At 42.6% G+C, this 26,277-nt stretch overlaps 1 protein-coding gene across 7 annotated transcripts in view; it reads left to right on the top strand.

Annotated features, from left to right (window-relative positions):
* The window catches only part of PDE1C (phosphodiesterase 1C), a 536,801-nt gene that overhangs the window by 195,802 nt on the left and 314,722 nt on the right, over positions 1–26,277 (top strand). Inside the window, exons 1-2 of one of the 7 annotated variants that reach the window (XM_027539484.1) lie at positions 8,760–9,453; positions 10,058–10,160. The exons of 5 other annotated variants lie outside the window; for them this stretch is intronic. In XM_027539484.1, the coding sequence (XP_027395285.1) occupies positions 10,060–10,160 (101 nt within the window). In that variant the 5' untranslated portion in view covers positions 8,760–9,453; positions 10,058–10,059. Of the gene's footprint in view, positions 1–8,759; positions 9,454–9,533; positions 10,161–26,277 lie in introns of those variants that run through there. One more of the 7 variants, XM_027539485.1, reaches the window with a different exon arrangement.

The following is a 26,277-nucleotide window of genomic DNA, read 5'->3' as shown; positions in this document are numbered from 1 at the left end:
AATTCATCCAGCATCTGGTACCCTAATTAGACGGTTGCTTCATGGTGTAGGCACTGGATGTTTTATTGACCTCTGCATATCTGCCATCACAGAGTGCCTGGCACAGAGTAAGCACTAAGAAAATGTTTGTTGAATGAATGAGTGAATGAAATTTAAAAGTTTCCAGCATTTATTTGTGAGATTGCCACCCTCCCCCACCCGCCCCACCACCTTCCCTAGTACAGAGACAAGAATCTTCAAATCTTCTCTGGTGGCTGTTCAAAAACAATTTTTGAGATTTATTTTTATCTTTCTTCATAAATCATACTTGTTAGATCATAATTCTACTTTGCTTCTACTACACACCTGCTTAGCAGATTTTAATGATTACTTATCGGCAAGAACATAGACAAACTGAGCTTCCCTGTGGTGGTTCAGGCTCACCTTTGTCTGCAGATCCAGTCTTTTTCCATTGTCCCTTTCCTGTCCCCCTGGCCCCCATCACTCCTTGTTCCTTGTTGTGACCTGAGCCACCACACATGTTTCCACTTTCCTGGAGTTCTCTTCCTCTAAATTCTTCTTTTGGAAAGCCTTTGCCAATGACCCATGGGTTGAGCAGACGTCCCTTCTTTATATCTGTGAACCAACCCTTGAGCCAAATCCTTGGGTGGCCACAGGAGCTGTTTTTGAGACCCGGGAAGAAGTTCAGAGATAAAAGAGCCCTGGGCCAGGTTCAGGGGACACGTGTCCTAGTCGCGGCTTTACCAATATCCAGCTCCAGGCCATGTGTGGTTATGGAACCTACCTGGGCTGCACTTTTCTCTCAGTAGAACTTAGGTAAAGGGATCGCTAAGGTCCCTTTCAACACTGAGGCTTTCATATTCAAATTTCCTTTATGGGGATATAAGAACAACCAGCCAATCAATGTATGTGCATTTGGGTCAGAATTTGGCTGACTACAGCATCAGCAGTTTTACATGAACAAAATTTTCAATTTTGTTAGTACAGCCAAGTTAATTCTGCTGGGTTGGCAGCATGCTCTGAGAGGCAGGGTGGCCACTGGGGGCAGGAGTCAGGGAAGCCTTGTGCTGTTACGTTTCCCGGCCATTAGCTGGAGGGTAGACCAGCTGGAGGGCAGCTGAGAGACCTCTCAGACCTCATCCGCTTCATTTCTAAACTAGGGATAACAATAATATGTGTTTCACTCATTCTAGGGTTGTTTTTTTGGAGGGGCTAATGTGTATAATATGGCAGTGCTTTGACAGGCCATTATCAGAAAGTTATTGAAACACAATTTTTGATTTATTTACCAGAAATCAGATTTAATTTATTTTTTATGCATTTATAATAAATATATATATATATATATAAAATCAGAGACTTTATTAAAATAAAATCTCCTTTCAGCTTCCCTTCTTTCATGTGCTGTTGGACAGATGAGATAGGGGAGAGACTGTTGTCTCATGAGAGCCTTCAGAGTTTAAGATACTGGTCATACAGGTTTTCTTAAAACTCCTTACAGCAATCCCCTAAGAGAGGAGTTGTGTTTGCTAGGATTCTTTTAGTCATCAGTGACAGAAATCTTATTCAGGTTAGTTTAAGTGGAAAAAAAAGAAAAAAACACAACATGGGATGGGGTAGAAGGTATTTATTTTGTTAATGTAAGTTAAAAGTTCATGGGTAGGCATAGCAGGCTCAAGGAGCTCAGAAGATCCTGTAACATTTTATTTTTTTAGTTCTTCTGTCTGCTTTTCTCTATGTTGGTGTCATTTTTTTTCTGGTATACCCTCTCTACATGGTAAAAAAGATAACTCCAGGGCCAAGATAATCTCAAGCCTTTTAGCTTGTTATCTCAGAGAAAAGACAAGTAGACTTCCTCTCTTTTTCCCAAAGGCCACATCAGATTTTCCATAAAGGACCAAGTGCTGGATCTGCTTTAGTTACATGTCACCCTCAGACCACTTTGTTCAGACGTGGGAGGTGGATGACTCGATTGGCCAACCTAGCCGCCTTGTTTATTATAGTCAAATCTAGCCAGGGGCCAGATTCTAGGTTTTCCTACAGCTTTTTTGGGTCCATGAAAAGCTTAGTTAGCTCAGACCAGGCTGCAGGTTTTGAGAGGTTACTGAGCCCAACCCAGCCCTGGCGGGAGAAGAGAAGGGACTTGTTCCAGGTCACATGTGATTCAAAGCTACTCCTGGTCCTTTCCTCTTCCTGTGTCACCTCCACTAGAGGGGTGACACGAATTTCTCCTGTCAGAGCAACTGAATGATCCTTCCAGAGGGAGGGGCAAAAACTGGGTCACATGCAGGTTACATCAGACGACCCCTGGGACTCCATCCTGTCTCTCCTCCTATCTCCTCTCCCTGGCTTTCTGGGCCACACTCTGGATAGATAAGCCACATTTCATGTGGGGCTGAGACTCGGTCCTCTGAGCTTCATCAGTCCACTTTCTCTTTTTGCACCTTTTATTTTCATGGTGGAGGTGGTTCCTGGTACAGAGTCTGCCCCATATTATGAAGCCAAAAAGAGAAGAAATCAAGGGGGAAAGCAGTGTGATCATTACCAAAGAGGCCCCTTGCCAGAAAGAAAAGCCCGTGGGAGAGAAGAGCCTGTGTTGACAGTGTGTCCTGGGGGCTGGCTCACATCCGTGTAGGCGGGAAGGAGGGGCTGCTGTGCCCAGTGGTGCTACTTGTGATGTCCTAAAGGCTTCTCCAGAATTTCCCCATCAACAGACTCTAGATGATGCCATTGGCAAGTCATGAAAAATGTATCAAGGGCAGTGCTTGTCTCATGGAGGTCAAAGCAACTGGTCATATTCTCAAAGCTAGAAGATGAGTATTCATGGGAGATAATCCTGTGTTTTTCCTGACTTTATCCAGCTATCCAGTTTTCTTTATCCAGATCCTCCTTGGTAAGCCCTGGTTATCATTTGCCCAGTGGTTGTTGCATAGTACTGTGGCAGCTTCCCTGAGTTGACCTCAGTATATGATGAATATTCAGGCAGCAAGTACCCTCCACGTGTGACTGTGCTTCCCTCTACATAGAGTCATCCATGGCTCCCTGTCATCCACAGAAGAGAGCCCAGACTTCTTCCATGACCACACAGGTCTGGCTGACCCCTCCAGCACTTTCTCTTGCTTCTCTTAGTCATGCACTTATAGTCAAGCTACATAAAATTGTTTGTGGATTGCTGGACACTCCACCCTTTCTCACGCTTCTGTTTCTTTCCCTACAGTTCCCTCTTTCTAGAATGACCTGCCTCCATCCACCTTCCACCTTCAGGATCCAGTTCAGATGTTATCTCTACTATATAACCTCCTTGATTCCCCCCACCCCTCAACTGTGCTGCTGCAGCTCCACCTTCTCTGTTATATATCTTTTGTCTTTTTATGTGTCTGCAGGGAGGAGATAAAACTAAGGGAAAAGAACTTTGCACTCTGGTCTGGATTTAAAACCTGGCTTTACCCCTATAGCAGTGCATCTTCACAAAAATGATCAGACTTTTTGGGAGCCTCTCTGTCTTTACTTGTAAATGTTGTTGTTCAGTTGCTCAGTCTTGTCTGACTCTTTGCAACCCCATGGACTGCAGCACGCCAGGCCTCCCTGTCCATCACCAACTCCCAGAGTTTACCCAAACTCATGTCCTTTGAGTCGGTGATTCTATCCAACCATCTTGTCCTCTGTCGTCCCCTCATGCCTTCTATCTTTCCCAGCAATGGGGTTGTTTCCAAAGAGTCTGCTCTTTGCATTAGTTGGCCAAAGTATTGGAGCTTGTAAATGGGCATAATGAATTCTCCTCAAGTGTTTCATTGAGGGTGAAAGTGAGCCAGCCTATGATGTGCTTAGCACGGAGCTTGGCACATGGTTGTTCTCAATAAGCAGTAAGAGTAGTGGTGTGGTTAGTGTGGTTATTACTGAATTGTGACATTGTCACAGTGAAAGGGACCTTGAGGGGTCATTGTTATGTTTGCAAAGCCTGATTCCTACTCCCTTGTCTGATGGTCATGCAGCTTCTGCTTGAACTCTGCCATGTACAGGGAGCTCACTCTCTCTGATCTTGTGATCCTTAATGCTGATGATGCAGAGGTTTTTTGGTACTTAGGTTAAGTTATTCTTTGTCTATTTGGGGAACTGTTTTAATTCCTGAACCAAAGATCTTATTTTTTGTTTTTATTTTTATACAGTTTGTTTTAATGGCTATACTCCACTTACAGTTGTTACAAAATATTGGCTACATTCCCCACGTTGTACAGAACATCCCTGTAACCTATCTTCCACCCTGTAGTTTGCATCCCCTCTACCCCACCCCTCTATTGCCCCACCTCTCTACCCTGGTAACCACCAGTTTGTTCTGGTGGTTTGCAACAAACCATTAGTTTGTATCTGTGAGTATACTTCCTTTTGGTTTTATTCACTAGTGTGTTGTATTTTTTTTGGATTCCACCTATAAGAGATATCACACAGTGCCTTTCTCTGTGTGACTTACTTCACTTAGCTCAGTGTCCTCCAAGTCCATCCATATCACTGCAAAGGACAAAATTTCGTTCCTCTTAATGGCTGAGTAGTATTCCATTGTGTGTGTCTATCACATCTTCTTTAGATATTCACTTGTTGATGGACACTTAGTTTGCTTCATACCTTGATAATGGTAAGCAATGCTGTATTGATCATTGGGGTGCACATATATTTTGAATTAGTGTTTTTGCTTTTTTTTTGGATACCCATGCCTGGAACTGCTGGGTAATATGGTAGTTCTATTTTCAGTCTCTTGAGAAATCTTCATACTGTTTTATGCAGAGGGTGCATCAATTTACATTCCCACAAACAGTGCACAAAGATCCCCTTTTCTTCATGTCCTCCCCACCAACTGTTATCTTTATTCTTTTTGGTGATAGCCATTTTGATAGGTGTGAGGTGATATCTCATGGTTTTGAATTGTGTTTACCTGATGAGTAGAGATGTTGAACATCTTTTCATGTTCTGTTAGACATTTCCTTTCTTCTTTGGAAAAGTGTCATTTCAGTTTTTCTTTCTGCCCATTTTTAAATCTAGTTGTTTGTTTTTTGATCTTGAGTTTATATGTGTTGGACATTAATCTCTTGTCAGTCATATCATTTGCAAGTATTTGCTCCCATTCAATTGGTTGTCTTTTCATTTTGTCAATGATTTCCTTTGCTGTGCAAAAGCTTTCAAGTTTGCTTAGGTCCTATTTGTTTAATTTTGGTTTTGTTTCCATTATTTTAGGAGACAGATCCCCCCCAAAAAATTCTGTGATTTATGTCAAGGAGTGTTCTGCCTATGTTTTCCTCTAGGAATTTTATAGTATTCAGTCTTAAATTTAGGTCTTTAATTCATTTTGAGTTCATTTTTGTATATAGTATTAGAGAATGTTCTAATTTCATTCTTTTACATGTAACTGTCCAGTTTTCTCAGCACTACTTATTGAAGAGACTGTCTTTTCTCCATTGTATATTCTTGTCTCCTTTATACAGTTGACCACAGGCGCATGGGTTTATTTCTGGGCTTTTCATCCTGTTCATTGACCTCTGTGTCTATTTTTGTGCCAGTGCCGTACTGTTTTGATTACTGTGGCTTTTGATTACTGTCAGATTGTGTGAAGTCAGGGAGCATGATTCCTCCAGCTCTGTTCTTTCTCAAGACTGTTTTGGCTATTCAGGGACTTTTGTGTTTCCATACAAATTTTAAATTTATTTGTTCTAGTTCTGTGAAAAATCCCATTGATATTTTTATAGGGATGGAATTGAGTCTGTAGATTGCCTTGGGTAGTATAGTCATTTTAATAATACTGATTCTTCCAAACCAAGAACACAGTATATGTTTCCATCTGTTTGTGTCATATTTAGTTTTTTCATCAGTGTCTTTTTGAGTATAAGTCTTTCACCTCCTTGGGTAGGTTGATTTGGTGAATTATTAAGTTGGCAATTATATGTATGTATATATATGTTATGTATATTTATGTATATATGCACATCTATGTTTAATTAATGATGTTTTACCATATAAGATTTCCTAAAAGGTCTTATTCAAAAAGCTTGGAGAGGAAGTTGCCATGGAAACTGACCTCCAAAGCAAGGTTGCCAGTGGAAATTGTAGCTTGTAATGTTGTGTTGCTACAGCGTGCAAGCATACCCTGTCTGTGATAGATAAAGAGACAACAAAATCTGAGTAACATAATAACATAGTGTATCCAAAAGTAGCAATATTTTGCAGGCAGAGAGAGGATGAATTCTTTCTGATGTGGTTTAGAAAGAGCCTTCAATGAGAAGCAAGGAATCCTGAGGTGTTTTATGGTACTTTGACCTCAGTTTTCTCATCTGTGAAGTGGGAGCATTGGTTACTCAGAGATGGAATATCGAAAAGGCAGAGGTGGGCTTTGACCCTGAGAACTAATTACTCTACTTCCCCATTCAACAAGAGTAGCTCTTTCTTTACTTTTTAAATCTGAGGTATGTATTAAAATCCCTTATAAGTATTAATTTGAAATAAAATATTCTATTGCTTAAAGAATTTGAAGATAATCTAAATTAGATTATCTTTAAGGTTTCCCCAGCTCCAAAAACTACTTTGGCTCTAAAATAAAGTTATGTCCTTATTTTATTTTTTTTTTAATTTTATTTTATTTTTAAACTTTACATAATTGTATTAGTTTTGCCAAATATCAAAATGAATCCGCCACAGGTATATATGTGTTCCCCATCCTGAACCCTCCTCCCTCCTCCCTCCCCATACCATCCCTCTGGGTCGTTATGTCCTTATTAACTTTCTCATACATGTTTACTTTTTTAAAACTTTTCTAAAATGAAACAAAATCATGCTCCACAAACTTATAAAGACTATTTTTGGTCCTCCTTCTCTGATTAGCTTACTTAAAAGTGAAAGGTTATTTCTTTCCTTTTTCTTCCAAAATTTGCTTTTCTCTGACTTGATTAACATCCCAGTAACAAAGAAAAAGTCATAAATATGGTGGATGGCAGGAAACTGAGTATCATCCTTTTAAATTCCCTTCTATCCTTTCTTTCTAGGCCAGTCCTTGGAGAAACCATGATGTAGTTAAAGTATGTATTCAGCAATATGCATCTTTCTTTTCAGCATTTCTTCTCCCCAGTTCTCTCCAGATGACCTCATAGAATCATAAAGGTGAAACAGACATAAAAAACTTTTTGCATAAATTCTTTAAAGATGTGGAAAATGGGATCCTGTGAAGGGGACAGTTTTGTATTGGATAAGGTAATGAATGAGTCATAACTCAAACTCTGGCCTTTTCCAGTTCAGTTCTCTTCCTGGTAGGTTTAGACAACCTCCTTGTGCTTCAGTTTTCTACTATAAATTGGAGATAATAATAGCATTTTCTTTATAATATTGTTGTTGGTATTATGTGAGTGTAGAGCCCTTAGAACAGGGTTGGGACCATAGAAAGTTTCAATATATGCTCACTAATATACGGACGGAAGAGCCTGGTAGGCTGCACTGCATGGGGTCGTGAAGAGTAGGACACGACTGAGCAGACTTCACTTTTCCTTTTCACTTTCATGCATTGGAGAAGGAAATGGCAACCCACTCCGGTGTTCTTGCCTGGAGAATCCCAGGGACTGGGGAGCCTGGTGGGCTGCTGTCTATGGGATTGCACAGAGTCGGACACGACTGAGGCAACTTAACAACAACAACAATTATCATTACTATGCTTCCATATTATGATAGCAGGTTGCCCAAGGTATACAGTCTGATGGGAACTCCATTTGGGTATCATACACTGTTTTGTATCCCCCAGACAAGTCATTAAAATAACCTCTTAATGTCCGATTCCACCAGGTCATTGTTCTGAGCTTGGTGACATTGGGTGAGTAAATTGGTTTCATTTAGGTAAATGAATTTTATGTTAATATGTTGACTGCTTAATGCCACCTTTGCCTTTAACTCAGTGGAACTGTAAGTGCTTCCAGAAACTCCTTAAGGACCAAGTTTAATGAAGTGACTTAAGATTGTTGTAGGTGAGTGTGTGAGTCCTTTTCAGTCAAAAAGTTCTGTCATCTCACCTTGAAGCAGATACCTTTTCCACTGGAATGAATGGGGCCAGCCATGCCATCCTCATCACTCTTAACTCTAATTTCTGGAAAATAAATGCCCACTTCCCAATGGATGAGCATTTAGGATTTAAACACTCTTACATTTTTCTTTATCAAGGCCACTTGAATGGAATTTTACTTGAGCAATGGAGAAAAGCTAGTTCTCACCTTTACATTTATCTTAATTTTGAGAAGCAGGCAAATATCTGATGGACAGAAAAAGAATACTGGGAGTGTAACTAGAAGAATCATTAACTGCCAGTGGAGGAAAATACCATTATGGGGGCAAGCTGTGTCTTGAATCTCAGGAGCCCTGAGTCCCAGGTTTGACATGGCCCCTGGGAAGTGATGGTGGCTGCATTTAGAAGGGAGTTTGACCACCAGTCTGTGACGTCAGGGCTGAAATCAAATTGTCAGAGTCTTTCTTTTTCTCTTTGGTCTCTTTTTGAATCCCACCTCCCGCCTCCCCTTGTGGCTCAGCTGGTAAAGAATCCGTCTGCAATGCAGGACACCTGGGTTCGATCATTGGGTTGGGACGATCCCCTGGAGAAGGGAAAGGATACCCTCTCCAGTATTCTGGCCTGGAGAATTCCGTGGACTGTAGAGTCCGTAGGGTCGAAAAGAGTCGAAAAGACACGACTGAGCGACTTTCCCTTCTTTCCCTCCTCCCCTTACTGCATACCTGATCCCATTCTGTTTGAGCAATTCACTTTGTTGACATTGTGAATGACCTCGGGGGACTCAGATACTGAGTTGTAGCCTCCTGAGCTGAAACTCCTCTCCACTGTCAGCATCTGCCCAGCACAGCCCTGCAGGGACCCTTTGAGAGTCTGTCAGTGGAAACTACTACCGCCTTACTTTTGTTTATATTTTCCTTTTTTCACACCATTTTTTGGCGGCGGGGAGGAAGAATATATCGAGACTTTCTAAGTGTGATGTGTGGTTACTTTAGTCCCTGTCAACTGCTTTAATATTTCAAAATGGAACCGGCTCTCTGGCAGGCGTGGAAGTGAGCGCTGTGAATGAAAGCTCCAAGCACGAACTCCGCGGAACCTCACCTTGGCTGTTTGCCCCACCAGCCGCCGGGGAGGACACAGACCTCGGTTTCCTGGGATTTCCGAGTGTGGAGCCGTGCTATTCATTTTGTGCGGGCTCCGGGAGCCATCGGCACGCGGGGCTGGGGGCCCTGCGCCGCGGCGGGCAGCCCTGGCGCGCGCGGGTCTCCGGGTGCGGGGCTGGAGCCCCGCGAGCTTGTGCCCCGCAGACGGCAGTGCTCCGCGCGCCCCTCCCTTCGCGCCCGCGGGTGCCAGACCTGACGCCGGTCCCTGCGCGCTCGCAGACGACTCTTCGCAGTTGTCAGTTTTCTCGCTTGTCAGCAGAGCTGCTGGTAAGTGACAGAAAACAGAGAAGGGGCGCGAAGGCAGCGGGGCAGGGAGAGAGGGACCGGGAGGGGGAGCCTCGGGGCGCCCCAGGGCAGGGGGCGCTGGCGCAGCCAGGGTGTGCGGCCTCAGGCTCAGACAGACCGGCCCCGCGCTGGCTCCTTCTGGGCTCATCCCTCTCCCCGCTTTCCCCTTCTCACTTTCTCCCTCCTCGCCGCCTCTCTTCCCTTCTGGGTCCTCCCTTTCCCCTCCAATCCAGCTGCCACACGGTTCGCTCCCGCGGCTTTGTGTTTGAGGACAAAAAAAAAAAAAAAAAAAGAATACGAGTTGGTCCGAGGTGCTTTCCCCTAGAGCAAAAGCACAATTCCTACCCTTGGCACTAGCCCGGGAGCGGGTTCCCGCAGCTGCCTCCGGGGGGCATCTGGGCCCAGGGTCGCCGGCTCTCCGGGCCCGCTTTAAGCCGGGATTTCGGGGGCGCAGAAAGGGGAGCGCACGCAGAAAGTGCGGCAGACGCGCGGCGCCGGGCTGGAGCTAGAGGGCTGGACTGGGCGAGGAGGCGGGAGGGACAGCCCAAACTCACTCGGGCCTCACTCCCAGTGTGATAACCTGCAGCTATGGAGTCGCCCACCAAGGAGATTGAAGAATTTGAGAGCAACTCTCTGAAATACCTGCAACCCGAACAGATCGAGAAAATCTGGCTTCGGCTCCGAGGGCTGTAAGTAAACCTGTTTACTTCTCTTGCCCCATTTCCCTCTCTCATCTGTACTTTAACTACACAGCCCCGGTCACGACTGCTCACCCTCACTCCTACATGGCCCTTTAAATACAGCGGGAGAAGTTCCACAACCGCTTCCTAGTTAATTACAGTCACTGCTGCCTTTCTTTCAACAATGAGACGTGTCTTTCTGAGTGCTGTAGAATGCCTTGCTGTTTCCAAGTCATGCTTTCTTTAGGGAAGGGGAGATGTCCTTAGATTTCACTTACAGTATAGCTCAATATTCATGGAAATATTTCTTTTTCTTTTAAAATTGATCAGGGGAGAAAAGTTTGGGGACTCAGATCACAGATTTTTAATCAAAGGAAGAGTTGTTCTCTGGAAAATGCTTGCAGACACCTTGGCAGGTGGTCCAAGAACTTACCAACAGTTCAAATTCAATATGCTTTCTGGCTGTTAAATCTTCCTCTTCCTCTCCCTAGCCTACTGCAACTTCAGATATTTTCTTAGGATTCTTTCTAGCAGGAAAAGAGTTACTGGAAGGAAGGGCTGTTTTTGGAGACAGTAGGGTTCAGAAACAATATTGGAGTTTCCTAGCAAGATCTGAACACTGAAATAGGTCATTTGTTTTCAATATGGTGGCCAGAGTTCTAGCTGGACTGAGGGACAGTTATCTCTGAATTTCATTCACTTCATTGGGTTCTGCCTGTTCTTGGGTACTGAGGAGAAGTGATCTGAAAGTACATGTTTTTTTTTTTTCTGTGAAAAGATTTCTTAAACAATGAACTGCTGGTTATCCCAGTCAGGAAGCTATAGTGACAGCTGTACGGTTACAGCTTGCTTCTCAATTGACCTGGTAGGTTCCAAAGATACCTTCCATAACCACCAGATATTTGCCATCAAATATCTAGTGCAGATTAAAAAAAAAAAAGGTTTTCTCCAAGTATATTCTCCAGATACTCTGTTCCTACCAAGGGCAGTGATAGGAAAACCAGCTCGTTCGTAGTTGTTTTGCTGTAGGTATGTTTTTGAAAGCACACGCGTATGCCTGTGCACGTACACACACACACATACCCCAAAACAAAACAGAAAGGCACTGATCTGAGTTATCTTCATCTTGGGGGAGACTGTATTCCAACCAGGATATTCAGAGTTTCTAAAGGAAAGCAGTAAGATAGGTGTTTCTTTAAGGCATCCCTATTTAAAGTGCACTTTGTAAGAGCCCTTCCATCAGTAATAGAGTGAGTTTCATTGCCATTGATCTAAATGGGAAACCATGCCACGTAGCATGAGTTTTGGATTGTTTGGCTGCTGCAAGCAGAGGCTGTAAACTTATGTGGAAATCTTGTCTTTTTGGCTGGCAGGCTCTTCCAACAGTTGAGATGCATGCAATGCAGCACCTCTTTCACAGAGGTGTTTACAAGTTCACGTCCTACGTAATGAACATCCCATCTCATCATACTGAGGGTCAGCACACAGAAAGTTTGTCGCATCCACAAAGTCTGGGTCCCTGGTATATCCAGTGTGAAGGTGTTGTCAAGCTGGTCTCCTTGCCATCCCAGTAGGAGGGACTCATGTGCACATACTCAGAAACTGCTTCTCTTAGGCTGCTTTACAGTTTCAACCAACTCAACAGAGCTACTCAGGTTGGAGTAGAGGGTTTGGGCAAATCAGCCAGGCTGAGATGGGAAATTTATATGAACAAGTCATTGGAGCTTGGAATGAACACACTGTCTCGTAACTTGCTCTGTTTCATCAGTTAGGCTTCTCTCCCCAGATTGTTGGGGTGTGATGTATCTGCATTTTTGTTTTCATGTCTCATGTTTACCCAGCACCCTGTACTTTTGAACATAAAAGGTGTGGGTTGATTCTTTTCCAAGCATGTGTTTTTGAGTCCCTCTCTTTTTACCCTTCCTGCTGAAACATCCTGCTCAGCAGCAGTCCCAGGAGATCTGTAACTTCACGTTGTAATTTGAAAAAGGACATGTTACTATTGTTATGAGATTATTTTTTTACTACTGTTATGGTTCTTACTACCACTTCAAAATAAAACAGTAGTGCTATAATAAGTTGCTAAAGATTCTGGAGACCAAAGCACATGATTTTTTACACAACTTGGAATAACACTTCTGCAGTTAACAAAATAGAAACATTAGAAGATGGGAAGATGTGTATCTATCTGTCTGCACAGTGCATTAACAATAAGAGAAAAGAAGCTGCTCTTCCACATTTTAGAAAGACTCAATAGCCATAGTTGGATATTTACACCAATTTATTATCATGATACCCTATAGTAGGGGCTTTATACATGACCAGAGATAGTCAGGAATTTGGTTCAGCTCATTTGAGAGCCATCTAAGTTCAGGACTTGATCATCTCCTGCCTGGACTGTTCACTGGCATCTGTCTCCTTCTTCTAAGTATCTTGCTTATTGAATCAATTTTTGAATTTTTCATCTCCTCAATTAAAATGCAAGTTCTTTAGGGTGGTGACCGTGCATGTCTTGCTCACTGCTGTAACCTCTAGTGCCTAGAACAAGGTTTGGTACATAGTAGGTACTTACTCAATATGTGATGAAAGAAGCATGAAGACTCAGAGGTAAACTTTTCAATATTGAAAAATGAAGATTATAAGCTTATAGGTCACATGATACTATCAACACAATAGTTCATGAACTAGATGGGTGGTGGGTTTAATTAACATCATTGCCCAGGTTGGGCACAGGAATCTAAACTAAGGTGGAAAGTTGGGAAGGCCAAGGCTTACATTTAGCTAGGTTCTCTTGTTTCCTCCCCTTATCTCTCCTCTTTTCTGCACTGGTCTGGAGTGGTCTTTACCAGCAGCAAGAGGATTATTGCCAAGAATCTACAGTGCAGAGAATATAGGGGATGATCCTCTATATATTATAAGCCCCACACATCCCCCTTTCTGCACTCTACTTTTTTCTTTAGCATGTTTCACTATATATGTTTATTTGTTATGTTTACTTCCTCCAACTAAAATATATGTTCCCTGAGGACATAGTTCTTTTTTTTTTTTTTTTTTGGTCTGTTTTGGTTACTGAAGTATCTCCAGTGCCTACAAATACTATGGGGTCTGTAGTAAATTACCAATACATATTTGAAAGCTAGGACTGTTTGACGTATTTCTCTAGGAAAGAATTAGGAAGAACTCTTAATCTAACCTTGTAACATCCTCCACATACTAATAGTACATCAAATATTGGAAAAGTGAATTTTAAGCACTATCTGCCACCGCTGAGATGACAAAACCCTGCAAGCCCTGGTGTTTATTATGACAACTCCCTCTTCCCTTGAGGGCGGTGCTGCCCACCACTGTGTGGAGGCCATCTGTGGTTCCAGGAGGGGGCGATGTTCCTCAGCAGCCCCCATAGCCCTCTCCTACACATGCTCACATCTCTCCAAGCCAGAAGGGAACACACACTCTACACCTGAGCCTTCTTAATTACATCTGTCAGGGGGGTGCTGTCGTCTTGTGTTTCTGAGAAGAGCCTTTTTGTGTGAGTGTTTCTGTTTCCTGAGCTGTCCCCCAAGTGCTGTTGTCTTGCTCTTTCCTCTGTAGGAGTGTGGGTCGAATTGTTAAGGGCTCCACCCAATGGCTGTTTTGTTAGAGAATCTTCCAGTCAGGGAAAACATGATGAGTGCACTTGCTTCCTCTGGTGATGAGGGGGAGCCTCACGGTGCTCTGGGTTTGAGTCATAACTTGTACCTTGGGTCCCAACCAAGAGTTTGTCTTGTTATATGATGACAAAAGGGTGCTCTCTCTCTCTCTTTTTTTTAAATTGAGGGCAAGAGAACAGGTTTCACTTATTTTTTGGCATTTATTGTCACAATGGTAATTAAGCCATTGTGTATTTGTTTTGCCCAACTATGAGGTAGTCAATAAAATAAATGTTATGCTTACATAATACTCTGTGAAGATGATTGACGCTTTTTTCACATTATCTAAAATAGTATTATGAATATAAATGGAGGTATGATTTCTTATGTTTATTGTCTCTTTCTTCCAACTAAAATACAAGTTTCATGAAGGTATAGTATTTTGGGGGTCTGTTTTGGTTACTGAAGTTTCCCCAAATGTATGGTTATTAGGGTCACAGACTGGAATTATTGTTTCTGTCTATTCAACATGCTTCCCCCCGCACCACCCCGCCCCCCATTATGGCAGTAGACCCTGTCCCCTCACTCCTTTGCCTACTCCCTGCTCCCGGGTCCCCATGGGCTCAAGATGCCAGATTGGCCAATCATTGAATTTTTGCCTTTCTGCCAACAGTGGTCATTCTCAAGTGTGGCACAGAACCCAAGCAGTAGAGTCCTCCACTGAGATTCTCTATTGGCCAAGGGAGAGTGCTGCTTTGCCTTTTTCTGGGTTCTCCTGGTGGTTGCTGCTGGGTTCATTTCTTACTGCATGGAGAGGACGTTTCAATGATTGGAGACAGGCCAACACTTACAGAGAAGCAGAGGGGAGAAGAAGGAATGAAAATCCCTGGGTCTGCTCCCACATTTCCCCATTCCTACAGTTGTTTATCTGGTTCAGTCTGCTGTCCCAGCTACATGAATCCATCAGGCTCTGTTCCTGCTTAGACTCCTTTGAGTTTGGGGTCTCTGAAAGTCTTCACTAAAACCCCACTGAGGTACAGAGAACTTAAGTGACTTTTCCAAACTATACATCAAAAGTAGGCCAGGGGGTAGCGGGGGGATCCGTAGGCAAAGATGCCCAGATCTTTGGTTTCATATTTCTCATTTAATAAAGCCTTCTCATTCTGTATTTTCTTTCTACTCATCTGACATTTTTTTAAAATAGGGTCATCAATGGTCAGGCAGCTGTTCAGAAGTTTAGTCACTTAACATTTACTGAGAATCTATTATGTGCCAGTTACTTTGATAAACTCTGGATATGCCAAAGTAGATAAGCTATAAGGCTATAGCTAAAGAGATGAACACCTGGAAGTGTTGACTGTAGTTACAAAGGGATGTGCGGGGAGCCACTTCCTCCTGGGAGGGCCAGAGAAGGTGTGAGCAGTGAGCTGCCGACAATGTGAGCAGAGTCCTTGGAGTCACGAGGAGGAAACACGCACAGATTTCTTTCATTCATGTTAGCCTTTTGCAGTGACATAAGGAAAACAGGGAGTCATCCAGTCAGTCCAGAATAAATCAGCTCAGAATTCTGAGCTGTTTTTATGGACCACTGGAGAAGCTGTGCCTACTTACTAGGAATACAGCCTGAGTTCAGTGCCTTTCCCTGTGCTCACCTTTTACTGTAATCCCAAGGGAGAGAGTGCGTTTGAGTCTAGTTGCAGTCATTCAACATGGAGCTATTGGACGGAAATCTCCCAGCTCACCTTGGAGGCAGTGGGCCCCCACATTGGTCCCTGGTCCATCAGCTGTCCAAGAAACAGGGTTACCCTCCCTGTGTAAGACCTTAGATATTTTTCTTTAAAAGGTAACTGTGAGGTATCCTCTGGCAGCTCATCAAGTACAATATTGAGGGATAGATAAAGCTAGTAAGTGGAGGTAACAGTGTGCCAAGGTACAGAGGGATGGGAGGAGGGAGGGATAAAATTGGAAAGGAAGGCAGGGGCCAGGCAGTGACACATGGAATTTTTAAAAAATTTATTTTTGGTTTATTCAAAACTATACATGCTCATAGTTTAAGGAGGCAGGTATTTGCATACATTGTGTGTGTGTGCTAAGCTGTTTCAGTCGTGTCGGATTCTTTGCGACCTTATAGACCGTAGCCCTCCAGGCTACTTTGTCTATGAGATTTTCCAGGCAAGAATATTGAATGGTTTGCCATTTGAGCACATTATACACACATACAAATGTTTTCCAGTCATTCTCCATTCATCTTTCAGAGAATCTTTTTTTGGGATGCATGTAATTTCAAGGACTTTACATTTTATTCCTTAAGTTCTAAGGCAGTGTTAAGAGACTTTAAACTAGAGGGTAACAAAAGGAGATTTGAATTTTAAGATGGCTATTCTGGAAGAAGTCTGGAGAACAGATTGGAGAAGAGACTTGAGGCCTGGAGATGAGTTGGAGAAGATTCTTCAGTGATGGTAGTACCACCAAGGAGGAAAGAATAGGAGGCATCTTTGACACTAGAAAAGAGAAGAGAGAAAGAAAGAGAGAGAAGTTGTCTTCCAAGTTTGTTTTGCCTCATATGTCTTAGTGAGTTTGATGTCTTTGCCTTGTTAGAGACCACAGAGAGAAGCGTGGGCTTGGATGCACAGAATGATACATTTGGATTTAGATATGGTGAACTTGGACCATCTTTGGAAGGTCCAAGCAGCTGTTAGTAATAACAGCCTAGAAAACATGGAGAGACCTCTGGCCTGGAGCCTAAGGTCTGAGAGTTATAGTTGTGAGTTAAAGCCTTGCAAAGAGATGAACAGGGAAGAGGGGCTTCATCTGAATCTCACTAATAAAGCAAATCCAAAAGAATAATGTTAAAAATTGTTGTTTATTTCCCACAGATTACATATTTTAGGGTATTAATTGGGCCTTCCACTCTCCCATTTAATTGCAAATGTCAGAAAGTTCAGCATATTTTTATTGGATTGCTATTATATATTGGATATTAGGAGCTTCAGAAGAGATATGAAAATATTAGAAAAAAAGCCCTGCTTTTGGGAAACTTATAGTCTAGTTAAGGAGACAAGACAATTCTTTATAGGGGTGAAAAGTTAAAAAAAAAAAGACAAAGTATGGACAAAAAAAAATTAATTGCTGGATAAATGACATTGACACAATGTCCTAGGATTTAGAGAAGGAAGACATTTGTGTTTGAGGGACTGTTTTTGAATCTTTTTTCTCCTAATAAAGATGGATTATCTCCCTGAATTATGTTCTTAATGTATATGGAAGGGGAGAAAGAGGTGAATATCAAAAAGGGTTAAGTAGATTCTTAAATTTAGAATGAAAATTTCTATACTTGAATACTAATACAATATATTAGTACATCGTCACTTGCTTGTCATAATTTGGTTGTGCTAACTTACTAGCTAATTGGGCTTCCCTGGTGGCTCAGACTGTAAAGAATCCGCCTTCAGTGCAGGAGACCTAGGTTCGATCCCTGGGTAGGGAAGATCCCCTGGAGAAGGGCATGGCAATCCACGCCAGTATTCCTGCCTGGAGAATCCCCAAGGACAGAGGAGTCCGGTGGGCTACAGTCCATGGGGTTGCAAAGAGTCAGACACAACTGAGCAACTCAGCATAGCACTAGCTAATTACAACTCAGTATTTTGCAACCAAGTGTTTATTATTTTGATGGCTCTACAGCCTCTGTCTTTTGAGAAGTAGCCCTAAGCAGAGAGATTTCTTCATTTCTAGCTCCATTTTCTGTCTTCAGTTTTCTTTGGTTCATTTTCCTTGGTTCCTGTTTCCTCTTACGGAGGGAACGTGCTCACATGACCCACCTCATAGCTTTTGGAGGGACGACTAAGAAAAATAATGATTAAACGTAAGGCACATTTATATGGCTTTGCTTAAGATCCCTTGTATTGACTGATAGTGTCATGTCCATTACAACATGGGTTTGCAGCAAAGACAGAAACCTGGGGGCTAGGTGGGGTCGTTTCCGCTATTTTAAAGGCAGAAAGAGACCACGACTCAGGAAACCAAATGGAATGAGGCTCTTGTCTTGGACCTTGTGGGGACTGCTGGGCGTGAGCCAGGCAGTGAGGCTAGGAGCTTGGAGCCTGCCCCCTGCAGAAGGGTCTGGTGGAGCTTGGCTGGGTGGATGGAGCTCCCTACACCCTGCAGGAGGCCATCCTGTTGTATAGGCTTGTCCAATGGGTGCAGCCTTGTGCTGCTGCTCCCAAGGTGTCTTGTGGCACACACACTGGGCCTCTGACTCTTGGAGCACCCAAAGTTCTGCGATAGTGCTCACCCTTCACATCACCTCGGCCTCATTCATGGCCCTTTTCCTCACAGCTCTTTGCCTGCTAATTTGTTTCAGTCGTATCCGACTCTCTGTGACCCCAGGGTCTATAGCCTATCAGGCTCCTCTACCCATGAAAATTTCCAGGCAAGAATACTGGAATGGGTTGCCATTTCTTACTGCAGATCTTCCTGATCTAGGGATCAAACCTGTGTCTCTTATGTCTCCTGTGTTGGCAGGTGGGTTCTTTACCATTAGTGCCACCTGGGAAGCCATCCAGAAGTGGTCCCCCCACCATTCTTTTCCACTCCCTTCCAAAGGCCTATTGCAGGGACCCAGTATTCAATGTTCAATTAAAATATAGCTTTCCTTTCCCTTGAGGCCACTAGAAGCATGAAAATCAACTTGAGGATGTATTTTGGCTGAAAGTCACTATTGGACATCCAAAGAACATTAAATACTATTTATCCAGATTCCAAACACCCAAAATTCTTAAATAACCAAGGCTTTTCCTACACTTTAGAGACACTGAATAAATCTAGCAGTGGAATATTAGTCTACTAATATTAAAACTACTCCCCGATGTGTTTTAGTAGTTCAAATTCAGATTAATATCCCCCCCCCCTTTTTTTTTCTCTACTTCTCTGAGTCTTGTCTGAGGATGGCTCTAAGAGGTCTTCAGTTCAGTTCAGTTCAGTTCAGTCGCTCAGTCGTGTCCGACTCTCTGCGAGCCCATGAATCACAGCACACCAGGCCTCCCTGTCCATCACCAACTCCTGGAGTTCACTCTGATCTGGTCTGTTACTATGAGAAACTATAAACATTTTCATGAACAACATCCTTTGTAGCTGATTTGTGAAATATAAGGGTGAATTATTGTAAATCAGGGCTTCCCAGGGGGTGTAGTGGTAAAGAATCTGCCTGCCAATGCAGGAGACACAGGTTCGATTCCTGGGTCAGGAAGATACCCTGGAGTAGGAAAAGGCGATCTACTCCAGTATTCTTGCCTGGAAAATTCCATGAACTGAGGAGCCTGGCGGGCTATATGCCATGGGGTTGCAAATTGTTAGACACGACTGAGCGACTGAGCACACACAGCACATTGTAAATCACGCCTCATAAATGTTTAGAACTGCCATTCTGCCTATGAAACCACTGACTGAAATTAGTCATGGTTAAAAAAATGGAAGAACTGTTCAAAGCAGTTGTTTCTGGGAGTCTGAATAGTTTCAATGAAGGTAACTGTGGCTGAGGAGAATTTAGTTTGAATGCTCAACCTATTCATTCGGTTGACTGCGGAGCTCTGAGTGGTCTCTAGAAGTGCATCTTGTAGGTGAGTGGGCTTTTTTCCCCTGTAATTTGAGCATTGACCTTACTTTTGCCATGTTTAAATTGCTGAAATTTGTAGAGTGTATGTCCAGACAGGAGCCTTCTCTAGATGATTCTATTGTGAGAGAAGATTTTGGAGGAAACAAGGACTTCTGCTTTCAAGGAGCTGTTGTATTGACTTAACATTCACCTGAAATTATAAATGACCAACAGCTGCTTTCTGCCAGGAGCAGGTTATGATAACAAGGTGGGAGGACGACGGAAGGAGTGCTACAGGAGTAGATAGGAAAGGCTTAAAAAACATTAGACTGGCCTCTGAAGTTAAATTTGGCAGAAGATACATTTTTGTTCTGGCTAAATCTACATGGGAAAAATAGAGTAGAAAATTCAAGCATCTCTCTGGATAATTCAATTAAAAACCCACCCCTCCTCCGGTTTCAGGGCTATATCTGCAGAGTGAGATTTTGTCTCAATCCTTTGGATTTATCTCCCTTCTGGCAGTGTCGTCACAGATACTAAGAAATATTTTTGTTTTCAGCTTTTCTCATTGATGTTTATCTAAGCAGGAGACAGGCTTCCAGGAAGGAGGTCACAAAAATCTCTCCCATTCCCACCCACACAGTTTTACTGTACTTAGAACACTGTAAGTGTAAGTAAATATGTGAATGGAGGGATAGATCACTTATGCAAAAAAGTACTGTTTGGACATCTACAAGTGTGGCATTTACTTTCTGTTTTCTTTTTCTAACAGCCTTTCTATATTTTTTCACTGGTGCCACTGATGGGCTCACTGCACAGCTGTAAGCAGTGGATGTTAAGCTAGAGGGAAACAGTGCTTGATCTGCTCACAAATAATGCTTTTCAGAGGAAGGTTTCAGCTTTCTTTTGGGAGGGATCATATTTTGGGGCCTGTTAGACAGTAATCTGAGTGCTGAATTTTTAACCCAGGCCCAGGAGAGAAGCAGGCATGACCAGGAGATTTGGATATTTGTGTCTCAACAGCTGTCTGCAGGCAAATGATGGGGCTGGGGACGGGGAGCGATGAAGACACAGGCCTGTGAGAATGTGGGCGCCTTGGGGATTGTGTGGAGTGACTGTGAGTTGTTGCTGGTATAGATGGGACTTCCTGTGGGGTCTGTGTGTGTGTGTGTGTGTGTGCATGTGCACTCTCGCATGCACAACGCGTGCATGCTCAGTGGCTTCAGCCGTGTCTGACTCTTTACGACCCCATGGACTGCAGCCCTCCAGGTTCCTCTGTCCATGGGATTTTCCTGGCAAGAATACTGGAGTGGGTTGCCATGCCCTCCTCCAGGGGATCTTCCCAGGGATCAAACCCATGTCTCCTGTTTCCTGTATTGCAGGTGAGTTCTTGACCACTGAGCCACTGGGGGTCGTGTAGTTTAAACTAAATCTTCTCTTTAGAGATTTCTCTTTTTGCCACAACCAAGCCAGAACTAGATAGAAACACATTTGCTCCCAGAAATGAGTTAAACATTGAGTATCTTATGCACAGATCTGTTTCAGATGAATATGCTCTCAGTTTTCTGATTCACCATCCTCAACCCCAAACCACTCTTTTGAAGGCTTCCTTCATTTGACTTTGATCTCATCACTAGTTTAAACATACTGGAATTCTATACTTTGGGAGTTGCTGTCCCCAAACATTATCTTAACTTTCTAAGAGCCCTAAATGAAAGAGTATGAATCTATAGGACAATTTTCCCCAATAGACAATCTGGCAGAAAAATTCTTTAGAAAATTGAAGCAGAAACAAATCTTTCCTAATTGTTGGGTTATTCCAGGTGAAAGTGAGTTTATGTCATTTCATTATTTTTTGTTCTGCCTTGGATCTTTGACAGAGCAGGAAAATAGAATCATTGCCCACATGGTTTTTCATCCTATAGCTTATCAGTTAAGAAATATTTGAGCGAGTAAGAGAAGAAAGACTCACTTTCTCTAATATCTTTTTCTCCTTCTCCCCTCAAATAGTCTGCTTGAATGTGCCAGGAGATTGAGATATATATATATATATACGTACACACACATGTATATATATATATATTTTTTTTTTTTTTCCCCTCATTGGTATTTACTTGTTAAAAATATGGGAGGACTTCCCTGGTGGTCCAGTGGTTAGGATTCTGTGCTTCCACTGCAGGGGATGGGAGTTCAATCCCTGGTTGGGGAACTAAGGTCCCATGTGCTGAGTGGTATGGTCATAAATAAATAAAATTTTACAAAGTAATAAAGCAACAAGGAAGATCAAAATAAAATTACATTAAAAAATAAAAAATGGGAAAATCCGTTAAGCAATTAGAATATATAGCTTTGCAAATCTAGGTTTTAACATGGGTATCATGTAATATGAAATCACTGGTAGAAATGAGAAGAAATGTCAAGGGCCTTCCATTTTCAGCAACATCTAATGTAGTCTGTACAAATAGTTTAAGACAGATTCAGTGGAGTTTTCTGGGGATATCCAGTTCTGCTAAGTCTGTACCCCATATGCCACTAAAAAACAAAACCAGAGGATCAGATGATCACGCAGGTCCTTGCTTCTTTCACGGGTATTTGTGGCATTTTATCCCAGTCCACTTTCCCACGAATGAGCCACACGTGACCTGAACTTGTGAGAATGTGTATTTAATTCCCTGACTCTTGCTGTGTGCTTTTTATTTCTGAGTCTGTCCCCCAATCTCCTCTCCCTTGAGGGAACTGAGGCCTGAGAACCAAAATCTCCAAAGCTGTTTGTGTATCAGTAGCAGTAGTGATCTCAGTAAGGAAGGATGGAGATGGAATCTGATGGGATCTGGAGCAGTGTGAGTCATTATTGCCCAGAAACCCCAGAGAAGATTTCAGGCAGAACTGGAATTCTCACCATGCATGTGGAGTTGTTGCGTATTAAATTTCCCAGACCAGAAAACCTTCTTGTGTTCAACTGGGAGGTATCTTGCTGTCAACCTGGAGCCTAAGCACAAGTTTTGGTTTTCCTAAGCCAGATTGTTTGAATATTAAGCCTATTTATAAACCTCATTATTGCAGTAACCATATGGCTCTTACTCAGAGATACTCACTTTAAAAAAGTGAGACTGCCAGGCACTTCATGATTTAACCTCAATGCTTAATTGGCTCTCACTCACCCAGGCTATCAGGAAGGATTCCCAGGTCCTCTGTTTGACTTTGAAGTATGTGAAACTTACATGTGGTTGTGGGTGTGTCCGGTACTTTGGAAACTCCTAGCTACCAAAAAGCAAACAAAGCTCTTTAAAAGCATCCTCGCTCTCCCCACTCCTTGTTTCTTGTTATTTCCTTGCTGAGTCTACTGGGCTTTTGGCTCTACTTTACTGTGTTTACTGTGGCTGGAACCACTCCTTAAGTTGGCCTAGTTTCATCCCTTCTCTCTCTGACTGGGTCCAAGAGAGGTAAAATGAAGTTCAAGGTCTAGAAGTTAAGGGTCTAGATGACACAGTCATGGACAGCTTTAAGGAACCTTTTACAATATTCTAGAAGTTAAGGATCTAGATGACACAGTCATGGACAGCTTTAAGGAACCTTTTACAATATTCTAGAAGTTAAGGATCTAGATGACACAGTCATGGACAGCTTTAAGGAACCTTTTACAATATTCTAGAAGTTAAGGATCTAGATGACACAGTCATGGACAGCTTTAAGGAACCTTTTACAATATTCTAGAAGTTAAGGATCTAGATGACACAGTCATGGACAGCTTTAAGGAACCTTTTACAATATTCTAGAAGTTAAGGATCTAGATGACACAGTCATGGACAGCTTTAAGGAACCTTTTACAATATTCTAGAAGTTAAGGATCTAGATGACACAGTCATGGACAGCTTTAAGGAACCTTTTACAATATTCTAGAAGTTAAGGATCTAGATGACACAGTCATGGACAGCTTTAAGGAACCTTTTACAATATTCTAGAAGTTAAGGGTCTAGATGACACAGTCATGGACAGCTTTAAGGAACCTTTTACAATATTCTAGAAGTTAAGGGTCTAGATGACACAGTCATGGACAGCTTTAAGGAACCTTTTTAAATATTGGGGGTCAGCGCTCTTTGATTTTTGGTATTGCTCCTGCCTCGGTAGCCATTTGTCAGAATGTGCTCAGCTGGACGTAAGGGGACTGAAGGCTTCCAGGGGAGCTCATCACTTCCCCTGTTCTGTATACCTGCCTGTACACGTAACATGTATACACTATTTGATACTTCTCAGGCAATCCACAGTTCCATAGCAACATTCCAGACTTAAACAAATACTGATTTTTCAGTGAAGACCAGGAGTCTTTTAATTTGCCTAGCAGGTGAACGGATGTGGTCCACCATTGATTCTAGTTATAGCATGATATCTCTGTGCTTAGTTGTAACTTCTAGAGGATGCTTAGGGAGTCTGTGTAAGCAACTCACTGGGCTTTAGCCTTTCGGGAATTATCAATAAAAAGGGTTTTTTCTTAAAAGATCATTTTAGATATTTATAAGGATTATCATAGTGTCTAGTTCCTAAATGCTTAGCTTTTCTTCCTCTTTTTTTTTCCCTTTTCCCTTTCTTTCTGAGCAATGATCCAGCTTTGACATTAGAGGAAAATGTGTGGATCTGCTAGGCTAACAGGGACCACTGCTGGATGGGTGTCAGGATGAACAGCCTGCAGGCTCCCGTAGGCATGGGCGAACACAGAGAGCTGGGCAAGGATTTAGTTCCTTCTCCACTTAGTAGGACTGAGATTAGCACTTGCTTTCTTTGTGGCCCAGCTGTTCTAAAATGTGGAGAATTGGGAGTGTTCAGTTTTTCTACTTTAGAAAACAATCTTAAACTTTTTTTTATTTTAAATTTTCTAATCAATGAAAGACTATTCTTTTTCCAAACAAAATTTGGAAACCTATGAAATCATTATTAGTTTTGTGATACTATTCTTATAAATACAGCAGCTGACTTGCACTTGAACATTTACTGGATGCCTGGCACTGTGCTGAGTGTTTTACACCCACTACTACATTCATCTCTCACATCAGCCTGTGAAGTACACATTACTGTTACCCAAATCTAACAGATAAGGAGACTGGTGGTTGTGAAAGTGATGTAAGTTGCCAAAGGTCACATAGCTTATTGGACACAGTAAGTCGGAGAAGGGATTTAGCTTAGGTAAGTGATCTCAAGCACTATGTCATAATGCCTCTCCTTAAACAAATAAATAAACAAATGACCAATGCCATGTGTGTGTGTATGTGAGTAAGGTAGAGTGCATTCCGGGGAACAGAGCTTGCAAAGTGGTCCAGACTTTCATGGATGCAGTTTCCTCAGTCTGGCCTCATGAAGACGTCCTGCCTTCTGCCTCGGTGTGGGGCTGTGCTCTCTCCATCCCCTACTCTGCCCAGATTCCAGAGCACAGCAGCTTGGTCATTCTCTGTGTTCTGAATCAGCTTAGTCTAGCTACCTGAATCTTGGGACTTCTGATGTATTAATTTTCAAAAAATTATAAATTTAAGTTTGAGAAACCAAAACAAAACATTTAAAAACCTTTCCTTTGTCTTTCGGGGCAAATTCTGTTGAAGTTCTTAAAAACAAAAGGCCAAGAATAAACCAGTTTTTAATCCAGCTCATTTCCTGCATTTGGATGGAAGAGCCCAGTACATTTCTATTGTCGGCTTTGTTTGTCTAGTGTCTGAGTTTCCTCCAGGCATTTTTTGACTTCTTTGACTAATTTCCTCAGTTTTCTTGGAGGGCTTCAGAGTTTGCTTTCTATCTCAATCAGTTCAGGATTCTGTATCCTTAGTCAAGTTACTTAAACTCTCTGAGCCTCATTTCCATCAAGTATGTGTGTATGCTTAGTCACTCTGTCATGTCTGACTCTTTGTGACTCTTTGGACTGTAGCCCTCCAGGCTCCTCTGTCCCTGGGATTTCCCAGGCATGAATACTGGAGTCAGTTACCATTTCCTTCTCTAGGGGATCTTCCTGACCCAGGGATTGAACCTGCATCTCCTGCATCTCCTGCACTATAGGCAGATTCTTAACCTGCTGAACCATTGGGCATCCCTTCCATCAACTATAAAGTGACGTTAATCTCCTAAGGTCTGTTGGAGGTCAAAGTGAGTTAATTTAGGTAACAGACAAGGAACAGAGGAGGTGCTCAACAATTGTGAGCATCCCACCACTGTCCACCTCACAGGCCTTCTCTCATTGCATTTCTCCTGTGTTTAGAAAACCATGTCTGTGGTAGATGTCCTCACTGCTTATAGTGAATTATCACTGAACAGAAGAAAAATGAGTAGAAAGAAAACATTTTGGTTAGTGTCTTGATAAATCCACTCATTCACACAGCATCAGTGTATTGAGCACTTGTCATTTGTTAAGCACCACGTTAGGCAAGAGGGAACCATTAGCAGATACTGGACAAGCCATCGATCTTGCCATCAGTGTAACAGATGAGCTCAGTCACCATGGAACACACAAAAGGGATGATCCAGTGTGGGAGGCCCTAGAAGGTTTTCAGGAGGAAGGTTTTCAGCTCTCAGCTGAAAGCATAGGACTCAGGCCTCACCATCTTGCTGAGTCAAGATGATCAGTGAGTAGGATCTTGAGTAGAGCAGTTTCCATAGATCTGTATTTTCTTTTGTGTTTAAGCAGTGACCTTTTAGCTCCGGTGTAAGAGGACACTGTTTGGGTTGGGTCTCTTTTGATGAGGGAGCTGTCTGTCTAAATGGGACAAAATGGGAAGGGAGAACTTCAGAATGTGTGAGTTCAGGAATGCATTGATGATGGTGGGGAGTGCGTGTCAGGGAGGTGAGTTGGACTGAAAATCAGATTTTTGGTCTCTCTTTTTTGGGTCTACCAAAGGCACAACCCATATTTTGGTAGTTGTGGGTGACAGCT

The sequence above is a fragment of the Bos indicus x Bos taurus genome, chromosome 4 (assembly GCF_003369695.1).
Source record: "Bos indicus x Bos taurus breed Angus x Brahman F1 hybrid chromosome 4, Bos_hybrid_MaternalHap_v2.0, whole genome shotgun sequence".
In the NCBI taxonomy this organism is placed as follows: Eukaryota; Metazoa; Chordata; class Mammalia; order Artiodactyla; family Bovidae; genus Bos; species Bos indicus x Bos taurus.
This window is presented reverse-complemented; position numbering and strand designations above follow the sequence as displayed.